This window comes from Asparagus officinalis, chromosome 10, assembly GCF_001876935.1.
Source record: "Asparagus officinalis chromosome 10, Aspof.V1, whole genome shotgun sequence".
NCBI classification, from domain to species: domain Eukaryota; kingdom Viridiplantae; phylum Streptophyta; class Magnoliopsida; order Asparagales; family Asparagaceae; genus Asparagus; species Asparagus officinalis.
In genome coordinates, this window is record NC_033803.1 from 5,020,194 (window position 1) to 5,045,805 (window position 25,612).

Sequence of the window (25,612 nt, forward strand, 5' to 3'; positions counted from 1 at the left end):
GTGTGCCTGTAACGCCTCCCGAGCTTTAATATATTGTATCATAATATAATCCTCGTAACAATTTGGAAATTGTGTATGTAAGAAACTTGGGAAAAATGTGTCCAGGCCCCAAAAGTGGGAACTTCGTGTGACTAGCCCCCCTGTACTTTGCCCCATGTGGAATAGCCCTAAAAAATGGGCTTTAATGTTTTAAGCCCTCTCCACGTCAGCTTTATACTAAAAGCAGATGGTATTTTACAAAAAAACCGAAACTGCCCTTCTCTTTCTTCCCCAGACGAGTCCTGGAAGTCACTTCTCATTAATGCGATATGATGGTGAAAATGGAGGGAAATTTCCCCCTTTTTTTACTCCATCTAACTAGTTAGTTCTCCATTACTCCTCCTCCTCAGACCAAAATTCTCTCCATAACTCTCTCCATCATGAGCAATAACTAGTTAGTTCTCCATTACTCCTCCTCAGATCAAAATGGCTGAAAAGGACATCATCTGCATTGTCTCTTCGCAGTATAAAGCGGTATTCTTGAAGATTAATTCTTCAACCACCATCTTGGATCTCAAGTTTGATGCGGCAGAGAGGTTAGATCTTCCATACGAGTCATTAATTTTGGCATACGAAGATCAAACAGTTGGAAGCTTAAAATTTCTCATTGAGAACGATGGTGATCTGACGTCTATGGTGGAGCATTGCCACAATCTTGGACTGAAAGAGGTTCACGTGCAAGCTTTTAAAGAAGGAGATGATTCTTCGAATAAACAGGAAAACGAGCAAGTCCGACAAGACATGTAGGTTAACTGTAAAATCAATTAACTTAAGTTCTAATCGTCTTCTTGTTAGTTCTATACTAGGTTTAACTGGACTTCAGTTCTAATGTTTTATTTGTCATTAAGCAGTTCTTTGTTATGCTCCATACTAGAGTTCTAATGTTTTATTTGTCAGTTCTAATCGCTATTTTGTTAGTTCTACTAGAGTTATTGCTGGTTCCACTATAGTTCCCATATTGTTAGTCCTAATTGTTATAAATTAGATATAACGTGGTATAAATTAACGTGGTATAAATTAGACAATGTAGGTATAAAATAGAACTAACAAGCCATCAGTTAGAACTGACACTAACACACTACAGATTAGAACTAACACTGTGCATATTATTAGAACTAACACGCTACCGAATAGAACTAACACTGTAGGGGATTAGAACTAACACTCTACAGAATAGAACTAACACTGTGCAGATTAGAACTAACACTCTACAGAATAGAACTAACACTGTGCAGATTAGAACTAACACTCTACAGAATAGAACTAACACTGTGCAGATTAGAACTAACACTCTACAGAATAGAACTAACACTGTGCAGATTAGAACTAACACTCTACAGAATAGAACTAACACTGTGCAGATTAGAACTAACACTCTACAGAATAGAACTAACACTGTGCAGATTAGAACTAACACTCTACAGAATAGAACTAACACTGTGCAGATTAGAACTAACACTGTGCAGATTAGAACTAACACTCTACAGAATAGAACTAACACTGTGCAGATTAGAACTAACACTCTACAGAATAGAACTAACATGTTATAATTTTGAAATAGCTTGTTATAAAATAGAAATAACTTCGTTAAATTAGAACTAACCTTTAATGGCTATATTGTTTGTTCTAATAGCTATTATGTCAGTTCTAATCAATGCACTGTTAGCTCTAATGGTTATATTGTTAGTTCTTTTAGTTCTAATTGATTCTAACAGCAAGCAATTGTCGTTTTTGCTTTTTAGCTTTTGCTATTATCTGTTGATACTTCTATTATTTGTGCAGTTTGAAATCAAAAAGTGTAGACTGTGGCCCGTCGGCGTTGTTGACCACAAGTGTTCCAGATAAGAATCCCAATGACAATCCTTCCGGAGATGATGTCATGACGATTGATGACATGATTAGCAGATCAGAGAGGATTCCTGCTTGGTGGCACACAGCTTTAACCGGTGAGGGACAACGATTTGAAAGTGCGAAGGAGTTAAGATTGGCCTTGCTATACTACTCCATGGCAAAAAAATTCGAATACGAGTTTGGGAAGAATGAACCGAAGCGTATTCGAGTGTTTTGTCGGTTTAAGGCAGCAAAAAATTGTCCGTGGATGTTATTTGCCTCTCCACCGAAAAATGATAATAGACTTGAAATCAAAAGGTTTGTGGACAATCACAGTTGTGGGCAGCATGGCAATAATGCTGGTCAATCTAGAGCCTCAAGGCGATTCATTGCTACCCAATTACAACCCACGTTAAAGGTTCGACCGGATATACGGCCTATTGACGTTCAAAAGGAGTTTCTAAGCTCGTATGGGATTAGGGTCGATTATAGTAAGATTTGGTGGGGTAAAGAAAGAGCACAAGAGAAATTATATGGTGATGCCCATGAGTCCTACGATCAATTACGATGGTAAATAGAAGATGATATATAACAAAATGAGGGGATTAGGGTCGATTATACTAATTTTTCAATGTTGGTACTAACGCTTAATCTTCAATTTTCTAGGTATGTAGAAGAGGTCAAGAAGACAAACCCAGGTAGCTATATTCATGTTGAACAAAATGAGGGGAGGTTTACAAGGTTATTCATATGCTACGCCGCCTGCATAAATGGTTTTTTATACGGCTGTAGACCACTCTTATTTTTGGATGGTACCTTTCTTAAAGATCGATTCAAAGGCATACTCCTAAGCGCCGTAGCATATGATGGAAATCAGGGGATATTTCCATTGGCGTATTGTATATGCGATCAGGAAAATAATGTTAACTGGAAGTGGTTCTTACAAGGTTAGTTCTATCCCTAGCCATGTTAGTTCTGTTGCAGGTTATGATAATTCTAGCTCATTCATTGCTAACTCTAATTCGTGTATGGTAACCACAACTCTTTGTAGGTTTGTGGTCTATTCTCTATGAAAGGCCAGATCCATACAACCCTCCACACAAGCTAGTGATAATTTCAGATGCGGATAAGGGGATCAGAGAAGCAGTTAGAGAATTTTTTCCAGATTCTATACACTCTCGATGTGTGTTGCATCTAGTTGAGAACTTCAGGACAAAGTTGAAGGATTTGGGATTCAAATCAAAAGATACTCAGATCTTGGGTAATCTATTGCAATCTGCCTGTTACAAATATACTAGAGCAGAATGGAACGATTACATGGACGACATTAGACTGGTTGACGAAAGAGCTTACAATATTGTGATGAACTACGCTCCAGAAAACTGGGCCAATGCGTTTTTTCCTGGAGTTAGGTAAGTTATAAGCTATTTCATTACATGACTATTATAAGCCGCTTGACGAATTCCCTATTATGTTTCAGATATGGTCACGTTACATCAAATGTTGCAGAGTCATTCAACAAATGGATACATGACATCAAATGTTGCAGAGTCATTCAACAAATGGATACATGAGGCTAGGCTACTACGGATACTTCAACTGGTAGAGCACATACGTAAACAGATTATGGTTCGTATGAATGAGCGACGAACCATGGCTGAAAGCTGGAATCAATTTCTTTGCCCCAAAGCTGAACTTGCTCTCAAAGAGAACATGGAAAATGGCCGTCCATTGGAGGTTCGTCAGTCCCACACAGGATTATTTGAGGTACAATCCCATAGATCTTGTCAAGTGGATCTAGACAATAAAACATGCACTTGCCGTGGGTGGGATGTAACCCGTGTCCCTTGCAAACATGCATGCGCATCCATTATGTTTATGAAAAGGGATGTCTACCAGTTCTGTGACTGGTTTATGACGGTTGAAGCCTTTAAAAAGAGCTACGAGCCAATCCTCTACCCTATCCCTGACTTTGAGAAGCGCATCGTGCCAAGGGATGAGATACAGATCCTACCTCCACTTACAACAAAAAGGAAAGGGAGAAATAAAACCAGGCGTATCAACAACAGAACTGTTTACACGCGGCCAGTAAAATGTTCTCGCTGTCATATGGAAGGTCATAACCGTAAAACATGTAATGAATCTATAGCTGACTAAGTGTTTGATATGTTGAAGTGGTTTCGTCCCTATATGCAATAAATATTTTGTTTTTTTCCGATTGAATGTTTATTCTTGTTAATCGGGAACAAACATCAGCTTCCACTAGATAAAAAGTTGTAAGTAACAAAACAACTATCATATTAGGCCTAACGCGCACAAAGAATAGAACTAACATCTTAGTTATTCAATGCACTCGAATAACTAGGAGTAACAAGCCAAAGAATAGAACTAACTTGGTATCAGATAGTACTAACATGTAATGAAGCAGAACTGACTTGGATCGGAACAGGTTACAGAATAGAACTAACACTGTGAATATTAGAACTAACACGCTACAGAATAGAACTAACACTGTGAAGATTAGAACTAACACTCTACAGAATAGAACTGACACTGTGCAAATTAGAACTAACACTCTATCAGAATAGAACTAACACTCTACAGATTAGAACTAACACTGTGCAGTTTAGAACTAACACTGTGGAGATTAGAACTAACACTCTACAGAATAAAACTAACGTTCTACATAATAGAACTAACACTGTGCAGAACAGAACTAACTTGCTATAAATTAGAACTAAAGGAGAAGCGACCTCCGCAATAGGCCTATGGACAAATGTTATTGACGCTGACTTAGCCTTTGAAATAATTATCGGCATCCTCATAGATGCGATTCTCTCCTCCCCTGATGCCCAATTTGTCATTGGAGGTCTAGAGGTGTATAAGAGGGCATATTTCTTTATGCCTGTCATCTCGTAGTACCAAAGCTGTACCAAATAATATATTTACCATTAACATTTAATACTAGACTAGACTAAAGAGAATAAAATATGGCTGCATCTAGAACTAACATGGTGTAAATTAGTACGTGGTACGACATGAATTATGATAGAACTAACATGACCTATGATAGAACTTAAATGGGTGCAGATAGAACTAACACTCTACAGAATAGAACTAACACTGTGCAGATTAGAACTAACACTCTACAGAATAGAACTAACACTCTACAGAATAGAACTAACACTCTACAGAATAGAACTAACACTCTACAGAATAGAACTAACACTGTGCAGATTAGAACTAACACTCTACAGAATAGAACTAACACTGTGCAGATTAGAACTAACACTCTACAGAATAGAACTAACACTGTGCAGATTAGAACTAACACTCTACAGAATAGAACTAACACTGTGCAGATTAGAACTAACACTCTACAGAACGGAACTAACACTGTGCAGATTAGAACTAACACTCTACAGAACGGAACTAACACTGTGCAGATTAGAACTAACACTCTACAGAACGGAACTAACACTGTGCAGATTAGAACTAACACTCTACAGAACAGAACTAACACTGTGCAGATTAGAACTAACACTCTACAGAACGGAACTAACACTGTACAGATTAGAACTAACACGCTACAGAATAGAACTAACATAGAATAAGTTAGAACTAACAATGCATAGGTACGAATTAGAATGAAACAAGATCAGTAAAATATGGAACTTACACACAATAGTGTCATGCAACCTGGGACATATGCGACCTTTTGCTTCTTCTTTCCCTCCAAAGCAACTCCAATGCCCCTGATAATTTCATTATAAAAGAACGGGGCCCATGCAACAGAATTGACCCTCTGAATGCTATCCAGGTATCTGAGTAAGGGTCTAGGGATACCTTCCCCTGCTATGGGACTCCATATCATAGAGCATTGGTACAAAATTTGTAGCAGAGCAAAATCCTCGATATCCCGCTTTTTGGTAGATTCAACAAGCCGTTCAAGTAGCCCTTCAAGATGTTTACGTTGGCTGGTTTCTGATTTTTTTAACTTCTTACCCTCTTCAGAAATGAAAAGCTTAGCGAAGTATTCCAGCCATATTCTGCTTCTTGAGTCCCTATTGTTCCTTATGTCCTCCCCATAAATTGGGAAATAAGTATGGTTGTGGACCCATTGCAAATCAAAACTAACATTTTTCATACCCCCACTTTTTGAATCAGGTATACAAAAGGTGTTATTATCTCTATCGAAAAAGCTCAGCAGCAGCTCAAGGGTGGGCCGATCAGCCGCAGGAGCCCCAAACAAAATGTAGTGCTGAAATATAGAACCGCAGTATGCATCCCTATGCCACTGACGGATCTTCGGGGCAAGGCGCTTCATAAATGCCCAATAAGCCCCGATATTGGCCGTTAACCTTAGTGTTTCTGCTGAGCCTGTTAGAGCAATTTTTTCCCTGCAAAAAATTTTCGAATTTGTAAGTTCAATAAGACATATGAAACAATATTAGACCTAGCACTAACGGGAACAAAATAGAGCTAACACGTAATATTATAGAACTAACATTGGACTCATATTAGAACTAACATTGGACTTAAACTAGATCTAACGTTGGTATAAATTTAGAACTAACATTGGACAAAGCCTAGAACTAACAATATTGGGTTAATCTGCATTGTCTCTTCGCAGTATAACATAAGCCTAGAACTAACAATATTGGGTTAATCTGCATTGTCTGTTCGCAGTATAACATAACACTTACTGTTTTTTTGAGGGGGGTTCGTTGGTACGACCAGCCATTGTCGTCCTCCTTTTCTGGTCTCGCCATTGTAATGCCTCCTTTTGCATTTCGATTAGGGTTTTCGTAGCTTCCGTAGCTTCCTCCGTGCTGCCACCCGCAGATGAAGCGCCTTTTCCTTCCAACTCGGCTCGGTGCCCGACCTCGTAGTCGTTACTGGATTTTTCCGTAGACGACATTTTTCCGGCGAAAACCCTAGAAACGTTGAAATTCGTACAGAAATTAGGAAGATGAAGAGTTCTTGATGACGGTGCTAGGTGGAAGAGAGAGAAAGAGAGAGAGAGTACTTGTAAAGGTGAGGGGCACATTAACCCAGCTCAGTCCCATCAGAGGGCAAGATAGTAACTTCCGCTGGGCTTTTTCTGAAAAGAGTCAATTCGGGGCCTCGTCGCAAATACTATGCGTATTTGGGCTATTCCACATGGGGCAAAATACAGGGGGGCTAGTCACACGAAGTTCCCACTTTTGGGGGCCTGGACACATTTTCCCAAGAAACTTTAAGAAATACAGTTTTATTCTCGTTTGTTTTACACTAGAGATACAGTTAAATGTAAGAAACAAGAATTATAATCCAATAAAAAAAGATCGGGTATAATCATGAAAATGACTTTTTGTACTTTCAACCTAGCTATGATAATAGGACTATAATATTTATAGACTCTATATCAATTATTTATTGATTTTTCCACAACCTATTTTCTTCTTCTCTTCCCTATCTCCGTCATTGATTGCAATGGGTACTAAATTAATAGCTCTTGTAGTTATTAGTCTAATAATATTTCTATTTGTAGCGAAACTTTACACAGTGGAAGCAATATAACTATAAAAATCATAATTGCAACATGCTAGTTAGAATGTAATACAAATAAATTCTCATAAATATGATGTATGTAATATCTCATTTCACAAGCCTATAAGTAGATGACATAAGATTGTATTTGAAAATGAAGAAAAAAGAAGAATTGAAGGATCGAGTGCTCATTGTCTTCTTTCTATTCTCTTTACTCATATTGCTATTAATTAGCTTTATAACAATACTAAGTATTCAGGCCCAGCCCTGGGGTAAGCCCACCAAGCCCCGAGGCTGGGGCAACCCAGGGCCGGGGGGCAACCAAATTTTATATATATAATGCAGCGTTATAATTTATAAACATAAAATCTCAAGCTTTAACATGATGTGTGCTTAATATTGTGGTTGTGGGGTTTGTCTGTTGTGTAAACCGCCCCTGTTCGAGTTCAGAGGGTGCAATTCGTCAGTTTTTTTTTCTTTTTCAAACATGTGCATATGTATGATGACTTAATTGAAGAATTCGCTTCAAAAAATTCAGGAAGAAGTATTTTTCTTTGAATTAAATTGTAACACAAATATAATATTTTTTTATATGAAAATTGATTTTGTAAGAGAAAATTATCAGTTTGAGCCCAATATAGAACGCTAAATAGTATTATATGTATTCATTTTTATCGTTGTTGTTCGTACCAAATTTTTAATGTAATGGACAACCAAAATTGAATTGAGATAGGGCAACCCAAACCTCGGGGCCGGCCATGTAAGTATTGTGAGGGGAAAACTAATTATTTCACTATCATTTGCCTCACCCGACCATTGTATTCCACTCCTATTGAGCCCGTTAATTGCGTCGTACGGGGACTAAATCGCATTATTTGCACCAAACACAAATAAATAATTAACCTCTCTCTTTCTGATGAAAAGACAAAAAGATAAAAAAACGCATCCAAATTATTTGCTATTTCTGACTTGATGCCAGGCTGCAGCTCGGGGAGCATCGGTTGGGGTTTTTCGACGTTGCGCCAAAATCTGCGTTGGAGATGACACGATTATGCCAAAATCTGTGTTGGAGCTGACTCAGCATCTAATATAAATATCTTGAACTTTGATTTGCTTCCAAACAAATCTCTGTAGCTTTTACGTTACAAGTTGCTACCGTACTAGCGCGTGTACAAATAATGTCCCCCGTAAAAAAAATAGAGACAGAGAGATTAACGCATTGATTATAGTCATTGATTTGTTTAATAGATAGTTATGATTTATTTCAAATCTAACACTCATCAAATACTCATGATTTGCACTCATTTCTTAATTTTTACACTCAAAGGCAAATCATGACCATCCATTAAACAAATTAACGGTTATGCTATATTGGGGAGGATCCAAGTCAAATTAACGGTTGTGCACATGACACAGTTTTTGAAGATACAATATTGTTTGATACTAAAAGAATGGTAATTATTTGGTAATATTATTTGAACTTATTTAATTTAAAATCATATTATACTTTCAGAATGACTTAAGACATGTATTTAGTGGAGTTACATATGCATTAATTACAGTATAAATATGTTTTTGCATTTTACTTTTTGCGTACACTTTCAAACAATCGAAAGTCACTTTTTTTTTCCTCCCATTTTCATTGAAACAAACAGTATCATCAATGAAGTAAATACCAGATAAACAAAAATAGAAAGCTAATATAAATTTTATTCAATGTTTTAACGTAAGCATAAAACTGTGGGCTGAAGTATTCTCTATTTTGAGACACAACGGTTAGCTATAAAAACAACAACAGAGCTCTTCAAAATGTTGGTCTCTCCTCCTTTTTTATTTTTTCCTTTTTGCTCTCTGGCTTCGCTTATTAAGAGGTAACCATCCAAATCCCATCTGTTCTCTGTTTCTCTCCGATGTGGGATTATTAGTTCTCTCTCTCTCTCTCTCTCTATTTCTGAGCAATTGGAAACTTGACATCTTGAATTGATGTTTTCTTTTCTTTCTTTATTGTTTGACTCGTAATGTTTTGGTGATGTGCATTCTTTTAAGAATCTTTTGCCCGCGTGCTTTTAAGAGATCCATCAGTAACTAAGATGGATTATGATAGGTTAGAGTGTAGCTAGAGCTTGTATATAATCATGTAGCTTTTTTTTTATTTGAAGACAAAGTAGTTGGTTTTTGTTTGAAAATTTGCCAAGAGTTTACAAGTGTTAATTAGGATGCATCATTGTATTCAACTAATTCTGATTGGACTTGGATTGAGATTTGATTTTGACTAGACTGAAACGATTTCAATTGAAATTGGATTCCAAGCAAAAGAAAATTTGGATTTGACGATACAAAGTCAAAGAAGGAATCCTTAGGAGGAAAACTTTATAAATACTCTCATCCATTGTAATTCAAGCAATAAAGAAAAGATTGTGTAATTGTAAAGGAAGTTGAATAGAGCGCAGAGAGGAAACAAAGGCGAAATCCTAGGGTTTGAGATTAAGAAAAGGATTCTTGTACAACAAAAGAAAGACGAAGATCTTGTAATCTCAGGTAATAAAATTGATTTCTCTCTCCATGTGGCCATAGCCAGTAGTCGAACCACATTAAATCCGTCTTTGCATCTGATTTACTTTTTTGCGAGATAATAAATATATGTTTGCATATGCGTTTGAATTTGCTCTTCGATTTGTTGCTTTTTGCCTTGTTGGTTTGCCCTAGATTTCGAACATAAAGAAGTAATGGTGCACCGATGGGATACAAACATGCACGTCACTATACTAGGTAGAAATATGACACAAGAACAATTGATAGCACATGAGGTAAAGTTATCAACATGGATTTACAAGAGAAACAATACGTCGGAGCATGTAAATATACGCATCAAAAAACTAAATAAGATAGTTAATCTAGCATCTCCACATTAGACTTTTTCTTAAAAATAACTTTATGATGCAATCTTTTGTAAGGTTTTTATACATATGAGATACCTTATAAATTCTTGAATACACATGGAAGTATTTGGTAAGTATTCTCTAGTATGCTTCATTGAGCATCCTGCAACAGAAGTGAAATGTAGTTTGGCTTATGTGGGTCAGGTCAGTTACAGGTTTGACCCCCAGATGACTAACCTGACCCAATTGCCGCAACAAATTAAATGATATTAGCTCTGAAATAAGATATTGGTATTTAACTACGCTCTTTTTGTTACGTGTGTGTGTATATATATATGCTCAGAGAATAATGATAGACATTAAATCTGCAGGATAAGCATATTTCATATGGACTCAATGACAATGGACAAAGCAGCTTCTGATGAACTTGCTCGCGACTCCCTCATAGCGCTCTCTCAGTCTACTCCAGAGGAAATCCTCAGTTCTAACTCATCATTCGCCTTTGTAGACGATGCCAATCTAACCGAAGCAAATGACTGTAATGGAGCAGAAGATCATAGATCAGAGTTGATATCACTTTCTTACATACAATCTCCAGACTGTCAACCGCCGCAGCCTAAAGCAAATGACTGTAATGGAGCAGAAGATCATAGATCAGAGTAGATATCACTTTCTTACATACAATCTCCAAACTGTCAACCGCCGCAGCCTTGAGCACGATAAAGAACATGAATAATTTTGAACAATTTGAGACGTTAGTCTTATTTGTTAGAGATATGATTGTAATTTTTACGAGACCATAATATATTCAAGAAGTCTTTTTGCTAAATATATGTTTATCAGAGGCTTCTGCATGATATTTGGAGAACAGAACCCATATATCTCATCTTCATATGTATCACTTGTTGATCATTGTAACTGTTGCTGGTCTTTCCAATTTTGAGTTTTTCAAATTGTTATGTTCTCATGGTCTTCACTGCTTGCTGTGATATGGATTTATGAGATTTTCCAATAGTTCAAAGGGGGTTTAGTATGATTGTGAAAGTTCAAGAGGGTTTATAAAGTAAACCAATCATTCAACTATTAAGCAGACAAGACCAACGTTAGAAAGACTATATATCATATGAACCATATGTATTAGTCAACAATTAAAAATAATAAATGAGAACATATTTGTTAGTAGAGTTTACCTCTTTTTAAGATGACCTGCAAGCTTAACTAACTACACAAAGTTAGATTGGTATGTTAAATAGTTCCATGTTGTTTGATACTATTGTTTGGTGGAAAATTTGCGGTAAAAGAAATGAAAGAAATTTTTGATTTAGATTCTCTCGATCTCAATTATAATTGGATTTCGATTACAAAAGAGAGGAGAATGGTCTGGATTCCCCCCTTTGTTTAATACTGGATTCTTCACGATAGCGATGGAGTGACTTCTTCGAATGTTCGTGTCGAATTTGCTCTCCGTTGACGATCCGACCTTCTTGTCTCCCGGGAACAATTAACTTGTATGGCAAGTTTGATTGAGAACTCTTAACAAGTTTAAGAACTCAGAATGAGTTAAAAACTCTGAAAAGAGTTGTTGAAAACCGAATAATCGGTTAGTAGCCAAGTGGATTTGTTTGTTGCTGAAGGATTTGGTCTCCTAGCTGCCAAGAACTCTCTTGTGCTGATTTCGTAGATGATTTGATCTTCGAAATCTGGCCGAAATCTCCAATCTCCGAAGAATTCGCCCTTAATCTTCAGAAAATCCAACCCTCTGCCGAAAAATTCCAACCGCTTACTCAGTTCAGTAATACAGTTATTTATAGGGGGATAAGGGGTATAACCAACCCCTAAATCCGCTCCTAAGTGGGCGAAAATCCCTCAAAACGTGAGATAAACGGTTTTGAGGCCGTTCAACTTGTGTTTGAACGAGTCAAACGCCTAAATTGACATTTTAGACCTTAACTCTACGTCTTAGACTTGAGACGCAGAGTTAGGTATCTGCTATAGATTGGAAACGCACAGGCCGTTCGCGTTCTGAGTCTTAACTCTACGTCTTAGATTTTAGACGCAGAGTTGAGTGCCTGCTGAAAAACGCACAGGCCGCTTGCGTTTTGAGTTGAGAAACACAGAGGTGAACTCTGCGTTTAGAAGTGGTTGTTGACTTGTAACCTCTTCTATTACAGTGTTGCGAAGGTTATTGCTCATTGATCATTACTTTAGCTGTTGTGGGGTGTGAAAGTCGTCAGATTGTAACTCTCACTGTTGATTGTGAAGACTACTGAATAGAGTTTTCATCAGTTGTCGGAAGCGTCGTTGAATTGTAACTCTTCTCAATCATATGAAAAGTTCTCCATTTGCAGTTTTCATTTGTTGACATGAGAGCCATATGATTGTAACTTTCATCATCAAGGTACAGAAGTCGTCGGATTGTAACTCTCATCATTAAAACCTGATGGGGATCAGCTATCTATTGTGATTTTTAGACAGCCTACAACTATTTGTACTAAATATGGTGGATTTCATGTCATCAGTGGACAAGTTTTTCCATTCCACTTAGCTTTAAATAAGCAATTTAGTTAAACAATAGTATTGATCCTTCAACCATAGATAGAACAGAAAATGTTGGTTTGACATAGACCCATGCAAGAATGGGCTTTAGTGAGCTACTGGACATTTCACAAGGAGTTCCAAGGAAGCGCCACGAAAATGTAATTTTAGAGTATAAAATCATTCCCGTCGATCCTCAACATAATTTCAGAGTTTTGATGCAGCAACAATGATCCTTTAACAATATATTATAGAAAACCCAAGTCGGAATCTTATTGGCCACAAATTTCTAACACGAATTAAAAAAACTACTTCACGAGTTCATGTTTAGGCCCATAAAAGGACCCCCAACCTGCATGTTAGAGTACAATGTTATAACTCTTAACATTCATCATAGCTTCAGAGTTTTGGTACAGCGACAAGGTACATTGATGGTAATAAACATGGTGATATCACACAAATGTACATTGTGTAATGCATGCATCATGTGCAGCAAAGTACTAGTATGACCAAAAAGAAGAATATGAAAATCATAAAGAAAACATGTGTCAAATATGCAGGTCTCTTTTCTTTTCTTCTTCAAACTATACTTGTTACTTCAGCATGTTACAAACTGTAGAAGATGCTACACCGACGAAGAAAACACAAGCATTCAAGTTAAGAAGAGAAACCTGAATCGGAAATGGAAAAATTACCATCAAATTGGAAATGACGAACTTTAGCTTAGAATATCTCGCCTCCTTATACAGCAAGAACAGAAGAAGATCCAACTCTAGACTGTACCCATGAGATCACGTCCTCTCTCTCAGCAACAAAACTCCCCCCTCTTGACTCATCCCTCCGAAAAGGAGCAGCCAATTTCTTCAAATGTGACGCAAATGCAACAGGCAAACCCTGCGAAAACCTATGAGTCCCTGAACCGGTATGAATCAAGAAATTCTGAGGCAATACTTCATCGTTCTCAACAGAGCTCGATAAACTCTTTATCCACTCTTCGAAAGCAGTGTTTGCTGCTCCAACTGAGAGCGATCGTAGGTTTAGTGACCACTCATCGGAGCTCTTTGTATGCATACCAGGATATAATCCATAGAGATTTCCCAAATATAAAATCTCATGCGCTCTCTGAGAAGGAAAGCCTCGGTTCAAACATATATCTATCAAGCAATTGCAAAAGGGCCTTCTCACTTCTACACTAGCTTGATTCAATATCCCTTTAAGTTCTCCCTTAACCTCATCAAATCTAGTTTCTTCATCTCCTAACATCTCAATGAATCGAACAAGCCTAGGGTTTGCCTCCTCTAAGCAAGAAAGAACCATATCAATCTCCTCCTGCTCACACAAGGCAACAACGGAGAGCAAACACCCACAAAGCCGATCATCAGGCCTAACCCCTCTCTCTAACGAAGTATTGAACACTTTCACTGCATCTTTCACCCTCCTCACCTTTGCTAGACACTGAATCAAACAAGTGCAACTCATCACGTTAGGCTCAATTTTGTTGTGTATCATTTCATCAAACATCTCTAAAGCTCTCTCTGGCTTCCCCCCGCTCCCATATATATTGATCATCGCTGTGTAACTCCAATTATCAGGCCTCGGGCCACTCCTCCTCTTCTTCATATCCTCAAACAACTCCTCCGCCTCCTCTTCAAGCCCAAGATCCGCGCACATTGACAACAGCGTGTTGTACAGAATGAAATCCATCGGCCAGTTCCTCTCCCTCATCCTCCCCCAAAGCTGCAGAGCATCCTTACTCCACCTCGCCTTGCCATAAATCTTGATCAAAGCCGTCAACGTTTTCTCATTCGGCGACAACCCTTCTTCTACCATCTCCTCAAACAAGCTCCGGGCTAGCCCAGGCTTTCCTGCTTTCCCCATTGCCTCCAACAACGAGTTATACACAACAAGGTTAGGTTTCACTTCAAGCCCCCTCATCTCTCTAAGAACATACTGAATCCCATCATAGTCCCCGGCCTCGCCAAACATCTTCGCAAGCACCGCGAACGCAACCGCGTCGGGCTTCCAGCCCCCCGCCCGCGCCCGCTCGTACAACCCGACGACCTCCTCCCTCTTCCCGAGCTTCGCGTACACGTCAAGCGCCGCCGAGTAGGTAACCTCATCAGGCGTCACCCCAGCCCCGATCGCCTCGCCGAACCTCCCACACCTCTTCAAACAGGTGATGATCGTGGAGTAAGTGACGTTGTCCAGCTCGGTCTTTTCGTCGAGCATCTGGTGCGCCAGCCCCTCGACGATCTCGTGTTGCTTCCCCCGTGTGAGGGACTTCATCGTGACGTTGTAGAAGATGGTTTCGAGGGGGAAGAAGCTGCGGGTCTTGAGGTAGGTGAAGAAGTGGTAGCAGTTCTGCCAGGGCCGGAGGGTGTTTAGGAGGAGGAGGGCGGTTTCTTGGTCTGGGGGCTCGGGGAAGGCTTCGTCGAGCTTGGAGATAGCTCTCGCGTTCGGAGAGGAGAGAGAGACAGGAGAGGAGGCGAGAGGCTTCGACGTTGAGCGGTTAGGGCGGCGTTGGGTGCGGGGTGAGAGGACAGCGATCGGCCTGGCCGAGATGGTTTGATTGACCCAGGATGGCCTGCGCTTGGCTTCCGGGGGGTGTGGGGTGGTTGGCTGGGATTGGGCTCGTGTCGTTTGAGATGGTAAGGAGAGTGTTTGAGCTGTCTTATTATATAGGTTTGGCGTTGGGTTTCGCCGTGGATTTGGGAAGGATTGATGGAAGGAGGGGAGGAGGTGAAGCAGTTACGAGGAGGAGGAGAGAAGTATTATTAGAGAAGCAATGGAGGTAAGCCATTGATTGGCTGGGTCCGACTGAAGGTTTCGCGGGGTTTAGAGAGAGGGAGGGAGGGAGGAGGAGAAATATCCTCTCGGGGTTTTTTTTTGTGGATGGATTCGGTAAAATTTTTAGCAGAAGGGATAAGGGATTTTTGGGTTTTTATTTATTTATTTTCTAGTTTAGCCCCTTTGTATCTTTGATGTTTGAAATTTGACTCTCAAATTATTTTATTTTATTTTATTTTATTTTTTTGCTGTTGCTTAGATCTTTAACATTTTGAAATTAGGCCTTCAAATCATTTTACTTGTTATCTGGATCATCAGTAAGTTATTTAGAATCGGCATTTCAGTTTTCGCTTATATTACCGTCACTTGTTTTCGTGATATTTACATACCCAAATTGTTTAAAATTGATAAATTATTACATTTTATTGTGCAAAAATAAAAATTTACTCAATACTCTTGTATGATATTTTTAGAACCAACAGCGTGTGAGCATCATAATGGAATATTCAGGTGAAAAGTTTTACTTTTACTTAATAGAGGGTATTAATGTGTCAGTTTTAAACTTTGGGATGTATAAATATCACCATAAACAAGTGGGAGTGTATAAATGTGCAGTGAGTGAAACCATAATGTATTTAAGTGCTATTTAGCCCCTAGTTTCTTAAATCATTGAAATTGCTATTAGGGGGTGTTTGGTTCAATTTCTACAAATTATAGGAAATGTTTTCCACCCAAAATATGATTTATTTGTATTTCTTTAAAAAATTATAGGAAAAGTTTTGAAAATTCAAAAAGTATTAATTTTCTTGTTTTTTGTACTTTGCTTGTTTGGTTTAAAACAAAAAATGATCCATAACTTTATAGAAAATAACAAGATTTACTTTTCTTTTGTTCGATTACATATGCCAAATTTATAGAAAAGTGTCAACTACCATATTTATCACTTTAATGGCTAGTTTAACGGTTAGTTTCACATTATTAAATCTTATAAAATAATTCCATCCTCAAGTATGCATATATACAAAAATTTCACATTATTAAATCTTATAAAAAAACCAACGATAGAGCTAAACAAGCTCGAATCAACATAGTAACTGGAAAAACAAACTCGAAGCTCAACAACAAGCACAATTATCGGCAAAAAAACCCAACAATAGAGAGCTAAACAAGCTCGAATCAGCATAGTAACTGAAAAAACAACCCCAAAGCTCGACAACAAGCACAAATATCGACCAAACAACCAAACAATAGAGAGGTGAACAAGCTCGAATCAGCATAGTAACTAGAAAAACATCCCCAATTTGTCGTCGATTAGAACTCTACTGCATCAAAAAGTACAAATCCAACGGCATTCGTCATTATAGTTTCAATCCCAACAATTTCTCTTGCCAGCGACCAAAATAGATAGTAGACAAGCACATTACGGAGATCATCAACCTCTCATAACTCACTTCTATTCTTTCATTTTAGCTATTTCAGCCACATCCAAGAAGATAACAAAAGATTGTCATAGAGCAAAAGAATCTAATAACAGCTCCTGACATTCAAACATAAGCGCATTCTCAAACCTCTGCAACACAAAACGCTCCTCGGGGGTGAGGAGACTTTGTGACGCTGCACCTGTCATTGGAGAAAGGCATCCGTCCTGTCCTCCTTGCACGATGAAAATAGTCGACTGCTGTCCTCGGGAGATCAAAATTATATACATGTGTTGTCTCTGGCAAGTCGAAACCTTTGCTTGCCAAGTCTGTCGCCACTAAAAGGCAGCCTCCTTTGTCTCACGTCCTGCACTCACAAGTATAAAACTAAGTAAACAAGAATTCATACTATATGGCAACATTAGATGAGCTTATTGACTAAGTTGATTCTCCTAAGAATAGTTCAATGATGTCCACATAAAAAAAAGAAAAAACAATGACAAACAGAAAAGGAAGGAAATTATATTCATTCATAATTTGATACCAATTACTACAGCGTAGCAAGCTGTTTACAAATTGGGAAGTCTCCAACAATATAGATAGAGAATAAATGCAGCCTAACTTGGACTGTATTATTACAGTAAATTGGTTCCTAAAACAGAAATTTACCGATAGTGATGTTGCTCGTTCATTAAAATTCATGTTTTCCTCAAGCAGGAGGACCTCCAGGCCGCCATTATAGGTGTCTCTCAGGTATTTAATGACAATGGTTGTTGAAGGAGGCTTCCCAGCCTTTTTAGACTTCTCTGACTACCATAATTAGTAAATAAAATGTTAGGTACATGGCAATATCAAACGGAACAGGTAACAAAGAGAGCTAAGGGACAAAACCTGTTCGCCAACAAAAATTATCCCTGATTTTGGTGCATCTCTTTGAAGCAAGGACAGCAAGTATGCAATCTTTCTTTCTTATTGCAAACCTGTAAAATGTAGAAAGTAAAGATGCTGTATCACTAAAACTTCAATGTGAACGGAAAGATGTCTGATTTCTCCTTAAACAAAGAGCATATGTAATATGAAAAGTAAAACAAGAGAGAGGCATGAGAAATTATTGAAGATAAGGATTATGACATTCAAAACAAGAAACATTATAAATTCTGAAATGTCTCACCACAAAATTGTGACTCAAGCGCGAAGGCATTGGCTCAATGGGATTCACATGAATGTGGACCACATCATTCTGTGTACATTAAAAGAAAGAGCATATTAATTAGGCTGGCGATAACCCACTACAGGTAAAAGCAAAAATGAAACCCCTTTACTGGTATCAAACTCTATACAGAAACATAAAATTACCACAAACATCTGAATACCTTGGCCCATTTCTGTTGCACGCAGTCGTAAAGAAATTGGTTGTGTTGGGGAATAGATGCGCTAGCAAAAATGGCCTGACGTGTATGGATAATCAGCATAGTAACTGGAAAAAACAGCCCAACAGCTCGACAACGAGCACAAATATCGACCAAAAAACCCAACAATAGAGAGCTAAACAAACTCAAATGAGCATAGTAACTAGAAAAACAACCCCAAAGCTCGACAACGAGCACAAATATCAACCAAAAAAGCCAACAATAGAGAGCTAAACAAGCTCGAATCAGCATAGTAACTAGAAAAACAGCCCCAACAGCTCGACAACGAGCACAAATATCGACCAAAAAACCCAACAATAGAGAGCTAAACAAGCTCGAATCAGCATAGTAACTGAAAAAACAGCCCCAAAGCTCGACAACGTGCACAAATATCGACCAAAAAACCCAACAATAGAGAGCTAAACAAGCTCTAATCACAACAGTAATTGGAAAAACAGCCCCAAAGCTCGACAACGTGCACAAATATCGACCAAAAAACCCAAAAATAGAGGACTAAACAAGCTCGAATCAGCATAGTAACTGGAAAAACAGCCCCGAAGCTCCACAACGAGCACAAATATCGACTAAAAAACCCAACAGTAGAGAGCTAAACAAAAACAACTAGCAACATGAAATGCAACATCATCAACTTTGCAATACACAAAATATAAGTTAGTGTAGGTATTTAGGAAATAGCAACATGAATTGCAACATCTAAAGTTTGCAATTAACAAAATATAAGTTTGTATGGGAATAGTAACAAAACATGTGAAGTAGCAAAATAGAGTGTTGTGTGCACAGAACAACAAAACACTATGATGTGTCCCATCCTTGAGCCGCCGCAAGACCTGCAAGAAACCTCTTCTGAGCCTCCTTCGTTTTTATAAAAAACCTCCTAGCCTCATGCTCACTTTCATACAAATGATCTAAAACCTTATCAAGGAATTCATCACTATAGGAGTCACTATGGTTCTTCAAAGCTGCAGCTAATTGTTCAGTCCAATGTATAATGTGTTGATTTCTAATTGACTCCGACATTGACTCAACAAAGCTGCGTATCAACTCATCATCATTGGAGTGTCGAGGTCTCTTGCTTGGAGCATAACAAACAGATTTGCGCCTAGCACGAATTCTCAATAAACAAACTATTATTGTAACCACGGAAGATATAGTCGTATTAGCACACATCCTCTTTATTTGTTCTTCATCTACACCATCCATCTACATTCGTTACAAAGCAAAAATAGTTTAAGATGTTTATGCAACAATAAACGACAAAAAAATTATCAACTAACTTATCAACATAACTCTTTTATACACCCAATATTTTGAACTATAATCATTATTGACATGATACAAACGTCCTACATTGACAGATTGAAAATTAGCAAATTTTTTTGTTTGCTCGTGTGTTTAACCAAATCTGATTGAAGTGAGTGTGCTCAACCAAGTCTGGTTCCATTGTGCGTGCGCTCAGTTAAATATGATTCCAGTGCGTGTGTATTAGTTCATAAATAAGTCATGTCAAAGGAAAATATTTTCATCTATTTATAAATATAAGAACAGACCTTTAATCTTTTCATGTCTGATAACATATTGATAACTCAATTAGATAGGATGGCATTTTGAAGAAGCATATTTGCTACTCATATAAGAAGAAATAGTGGCATTTTGAATAACTGAATCAGAGTTCAGGATATATAACGCAAGCATGTCTATCAATATATGATCATGATTCTGAGTAATTGGGTATTAGGAAAAACCCACGAGTCATGACTAATGAATTTAATAAATAGAAAAATAAAGAAAATGACAGAGGTAGAACTACTTAATTCCCGAACAAGACGACTAATGGTACGAAAATGCAGAGGTAAAAAAACTCCTTAACACTTGTCTAAAGACTATGACAAAGTATACTTGTTGAATGTCAATTGTAACAATTAAAAAAAAAAGAGATTTGAAACTAAAGAAATGGAAGTACAGGAAAGCGGTAAGTTTTTCTAAAGCATTATGACTAGAAAGAAATCGGCTTGAAGGTCACAGGAAAATAGCATATGATAAGGTCGATTGTTCTTGAAGAACAAATGAAATCATATGAATTTTCACAAGTTATCTAATAATACGAGACTAGAAAAATAGAGAGGAACTAACGTTTTTGCGGTTAGAATATCTCTACAGAGGTAATAAACCAGATCCACAAATTGATCACTACGAGCATACAAAGATCAGAAACCCTAGCACGATTTTTCGTTAATAGATAACTACAAATAGATCAACACAAAAAAATGAGCAAAAAGAACAGATTATTACCGTGAAAGCCTTGAGATCAGAAACCCTAGCACGAGATTTGGGAACGAGAGAACCCTAGATCTGGGGGGCGATGGACGAGGGGGAACGAGATGTAAGCGGTAATTGGCGCGAAGGACCAAAAGCTCTCAGGATTTGGGGCGGGAACGAGAGCGATGAAATTTTAGATTTTCCGCCCTCTAATCAGCTCGAGAAATGTCCCACAGGGAAAATGGGTACGGTAAAGGCATATTTCTGACTGATTTCCTGTTAATTCGAGGGGAAATTGATTTCCTTAAAATTAGGTATTTTTTAATATTTTACAGAAAATATTTTCATAAATTTTTTTTGAACCAAACACCGACTATAAAAATCAACCGAAAATTTTTTACTTATAAAATTAAAATTAATTTCTATAAAATTAGGTATTTTTGGTACTTTACATAAAATATTTCTGTAATTTTTTTTAAACTAAACATAATTTATAAAAAAACTTTAATTATAAAATTGTCATTATGAGAAATTTTGAAAAAAAATTTCTATAAAAGTGTGAAACCAAAGAGACCCCCTTAGCTCATAATAGAACATTCAAGTGAAGTTATTCATATTTGTAACATTCAAGTGAAGTTATGTTCCCCCAACTATTATAAGTTGTTTAATTCCTCCAAAATACAAAATTATAAAAAATTTGTGGTTAGATCCACCGAAGTGGAGAGCCTTAACCATGTGTAAGAGAAAGCCCGAAAGCTTATCCCGTCCCTGTCAGGGGAGATGCCAACCGTCTCTCCTTTCAACGAACACAGCCTACCTACATAATCCAAGTATACAAAAAGGGTTAATAAAAATGAAACCTAGGCGATGTGGGACTAAAAATGCAAGACAGGCGATCATTACCTAGCAAAAAGAAACAAAATAAAAGGGGAGAACCCGTCAATCTATCGTCTTCAAGCTCCCTTTTCCCGCCAAATGGCGGCATCCAGTCCAAAACTCACTCGCTTACTAGGCGCCGCGTTGAGACAAGTGGCTTCGAAGAGAGGGAGCAATGGCTGCACGTGCCATCCGCGAGCGGATCCCTCTGGTCGATCTCGTCCTCGAAGTCCGAGACGCAAGGGTAACTTCGACCATAAAAAATTACCTTCTCAAATGGTCAAATTTTGCTTTCTATTTCATTGCCTGCAACCTGTTTGATGAAATCTCTGACTGAATGCTGAACCCTTTTTAAGAATCGCTCTCATTTCATTATGATAAATTTTTGTGCGCGACTCGTGTTCTTTTATGGGCTGTGTTTAGTTTTTAAATTTGAGCACAATCTGTTAAACAAAATCGTTTATTAATGCATTATGCGGCAAAAGCAATGTATTTCATTTTCAAATTGGTAGTATATCTACGTTTTGTAATTTTTTTTTTTTTTTTGGCGAGGTGGGCAGATACCCCTGACATCGGCTTTTGGGCCTCTGAAACACGAGTCCTGTTTTTTGGACAAGCATATAATTGTTCTGAACAAAGTTGATCTTGCAGATCGCTTGCTGACAGAAGTACGTTCTCAAATATTTGATTATGTTTAAAAGGTTCTTTGTTGATTAAGTGGGTTAATGTTCCTGATTGCATTAATTAATGCACTAGTAGCTTTTTTTTTTGGTGTTCTTTTTTGATGGCGTATTATGCGCAGAAGTGGATGAAGCATTTCAGAGAGAAGAACTATATTTGTTATGGAGTCAATTCACACAACAAAGACAGCATTAAAGGGGTAATTTTCTCATTTCTGAATTATCTAACATAAGGAAGTTCTAAGATCAAATGTTTGTTGTACACTGAAGTTTCATATAGTTCAGTTGAGCAGTTTATTTTTACACTGCCCCGTGAATAAATATTGTTACTGATGAGTTTTTAAGAAGAGAATTAACTTTTTAATCATGTTTGCTTGTTTCAACCAGTTATTGACCCTCGTAAGAAATAGGATCAGAGAACTGAAAGGTTGTGAGGCTAACTATACCACGACTGTGTTGTTGACTGGGATTACGAATGTCGGCAAATCAGCCATTGCAAATTCTATGCATCAAGTTGGTAGGATAACTGCAACAGGTACCCTCTTGAGCTCTTCTGAAATTTGAGTATTAAGCTAATGACACCTTTAAGGGCTGCTGTATTAACTGTTTGAAAGAGCTTCTCATTTGTTTCTTATCGTAAGAGAAGGGAAAATTGAAGCATGCGATAGTAAGCCCGCATCCTGGGGAGACTAAAGATATTATTAGCTACAAGGTTTGTGGTTTCTCTTTACCACACTGTTGTTCATTCTTCATTGTGAACATGTATCATGTCCACAAACATTTTTATGCTCTAGGAGTAGTAGTTTGATTTGCAGAGAAAATTGAGCATTCTAAATTTCTCATGGACATACTCACTTAGACTGCTTATTGTTTCGTCAATATTCCTAGTTTGCCATTGTGTCAGAAAAATAAAGGTTGAAAGGAATAAGAATGAGAATTACAATATCGTATTGCTTCATTTGACAGTTGAAAGAAAGGTTATGCATGAGGAAATTTAACAAAGCTCGGGTATTTTTCATATGGAATCTGAAAGATAGTTTAGGAAAGAAGAAGAATTATATGTAAAAAATTTAATCTTTTTATAGAAAGTTGACAAAAATTAAACATATTAGAAATATTTTTCTCAATCATTATGCAATCCATCTTTCTTTATTATCTTTCTATTTGCCAAATAAAGAATTTATAGCTCCAGAGCCTACTTGCCCCCTAAACTATTAGATTTGTCCTTTCTTAACCCCCTAACCGTGTTTAATCCCCACTTGCCCCTTAAACTATTAAATTCGTCTCCTGTTTATCCCCTAAATTATATTTGATCCCACTTTGCTTCCTACACTATTAAATTCTTTTCCTGCTTATCCCCGAAATTATATTTGAGCCCAATTTGCTTCCTACACTATCACTTTCAGTGCCTAGTTAGCACTTCCATTTATTATTTTGTTGGTGCTTTAACTTGATTTATGAGATGAAAATGATAGTTCAAGGGATAAAATGAGACTGGAAATTATTCAAGGGATAAGCTAGCAGAGACGTAATTAATAGTTTAGCAGTCAAGATGTGACCAAAAAATGTTCAGGGTGTAAGCACAGACAAATTTGATAGTTTAGGGGGCAAGTAGGGAACGGAGCCCGAATTTATTATGGAATATTAAGTTTCTCTACGTTCCATGGGATTTAGAAAGAGGGAAGAATCTAAATTCTTTTTCCTTTATCTTCAACAATTACCAAAAATCAGGTTTTGGAATATGTTACATCATTTATTTATTTTTGTAAAAATTCATCTTCTAGATCAACTATAGACGAAATAGAAGTTCTTATGGAAAAAACTAGAGGAAATAAGTAATACATGACTTGACTGTATAATGGAAATCTCCTTATCTGGTGACAAATTTTCAGTCTTCTTCTTACTCAGATTGCCAGCCATCCCAACATCTATATATTGGACAGCCCGGGGGTTCTTTACCCTGAAGTTACCGATGATGATTATGGTTCCAAACTGGCCTTGACAGGTATCAAGCTAGCTAAGCATTCTCGTTTATAACATTTGATCAAATTTGTAGATAACAATTTCTTTTCTGTGATCCAGGAGCTATTAAGGATTCATTGCTAGACGAAATTAAGGTTGCCCAATATTTCCTACTCATTCTTAGCTCATCAGAGCAATATAAATTCTGGGAGAAGTTGACTGCTTTAGTACATGGAAGTACATTAGCTGAGAGTAAAGAGAAGTGCTTAGCTGATTCTGATACTGACTACAGAAGAAGAACTCAATATTCTTCAGATCATACTAAGGTGAGTTGTTAGTGAAGACACTGGTGTATAATCTATTAGGAAGGTTAAACGCAAGTAGATCGTATTTCTGATTTGTAGACAACTTCATGTCTCTTCGAATGCTTATGGCACAATCAAGTTGATCATCGTTTTAATCATAGCATTAACCTAAAGCTTTGGGGTTGGCTGCATGAATCTAATTCTTCTGTTCAGTTTTGTTAAGGGTTATCTTCTCCATAAAAATTATTATATCATGTTTATATGCATTAAATACAAGTTCTCTAAGGCCTATCTCTAGTCCGCTTGCCTTTATTAACTATAATCTTATCATTACTGGTGCATTTAGTGGTCTCTATTGCACATAATCGAACCATCTCTCTATTGTCTCTCATTTTTATCCTCAACAGGAGCAACCTACGATCTCGTAAGAATTGACTCATTTCTTATTCTGCCACTTACTGTATATCTACAAGTCCATCTGCACTAAATAAGAGTATTTTGTTCCAATATGATCTTCAATGCGGCAGCACATGGAAATTTACCCATGCTTAAATGTCTGCAGGATTTCATTGTGAGAGATGTTCGTCGAACACTCTTCAAAACCATCTCATCATTCGAGGGCAATATGCAAAATGAAACTGATGTTGAGAGGCTGATTGAATCTCAGTTTACAGCATTGCATGAGGCTTTTAGATTGCGACTGTCTGGTGAGGATTCATGTAGTGTTGTAGCTTCAAAATTGCTCAACTTGTATAGAACTGGAAGGCTCGGGCGATATACCTTGGATCTTCCAAGAAATGTTCAGTGACTACCTAAAATGTCTAAGAGACTCAGTATGATAATTTTGAATTTACAGAAGATCATTGCTCACGAGGATAATCAGGCTTTATGTTAGATAGCCATTATAGGGTTAATTATGGATAAACCCCCATGCTATAGCCTAATTATGGATAGACCCCTGTAGTCCTATTGGTGTGCATAGACCCGCTGAGTGATTTTTTTCGACTCTTTTTGAGAACTACATAGGGTCTATTCGCAATTTGAGCGATAGTAGTTTCCCGAGCAAGACAAGGAGGGCTTTGG

At 37.5% G+C, this 25,612-nt stretch overlaps 5 protein-coding genes across 5 annotated transcripts; 3 read left to right on the top strand and 2 right to left on the bottom strand.

Moving 5' to 3' along the window:
- LOC109825531 lies at positions 215 to 4,026 on the top strand. Its single transcript, XM_020392381.1, has 6 exons — positions 215 to 782; positions 1,822 to 2,439; positions 2,536 to 2,816; positions 2,921 to 3,281; positions 3,350 to 3,364; positions 3,405 to 4,026. The coding sequence occupies exons 1-6, from the start codon at positions 466 to 468 to the stop codon at positions 4,024 to 4,026; spliced, it is 2,214 nt and encodes a 737-aa protein (XP_020247970.1). The 5' UTR covers positions 215 to 465.
- LOC109825532 lies at positions 4,105 to 6,782 on the bottom strand. Its single transcript, XM_020392382.1, has 4 exons — positions 6,576 to 6,782; positions 5,549 to 6,269; positions 4,623 to 4,796; positions 4,105 to 4,131 (listed from the first exon to the last, which is right to left on the bottom strand). The coding sequence occupies exons 1-4, from the start codon at positions 6,659 to 6,661 to the stop codon at positions 4,105 to 4,107; spliced, it is 1,008 nt and encodes a 335-aa protein (XP_020247971.1). The 5' UTR covers positions 6,662 to 6,782.
- On the top strand, positions 9,169 to 11,172 carry LOC109826046. Its single transcript, XM_020392994.1, has 2 exons — positions 9,169 to 9,272; positions 10,652 to 11,172. The coding sequence occupies exons 1-2, from the start codon at positions 9,211 to 9,213 to the stop codon at positions 10,941 to 10,943; spliced, it is 354 nt and encodes a 117-aa protein (XP_020248583.1). The 5' UTR covers positions 9,169 to 9,210; the 3' UTR covers positions 10,944 to 11,172.
- On the bottom strand, positions 13,191 to 15,276 carry LOC109825592 (pentatricopeptide repeat-containing protein At5g46580, chloroplastic). Its single transcript, XM_020392454.1, has one exon. It carries the CDS (start codon positions 15,099 to 15,101, stop codon positions 13,557 to 13,559), a length of 1,545 nt encoding a protein of 514 aa, XP_020248043.1. The 5' UTR covers positions 15,102 to 15,276; the 3' UTR covers positions 13,191 to 13,556.
- Positions 22,177 to 25,387, top strand: LOC109826955 (DAR GTPase 2, mitochondrial). The gene is made up of 7 exons (XM_020393966.1): positions 22,177 to 22,250; positions 22,388 to 22,462; positions 22,650 to 22,797; positions 22,904 to 22,974; positions 24,171 to 24,267; positions 24,345 to 24,550; positions 25,092 to 25,387. Exons 2-7 carry the CDS (start codon positions 22,391 to 22,393, stop codon positions 25,335 to 25,337), a joined length of 840 nt encoding a protein of 279 aa, XP_020249555.1. The 5' UTR covers positions 22,177 to 22,250; positions 22,388 to 22,390; the 3' UTR covers positions 25,338 to 25,387.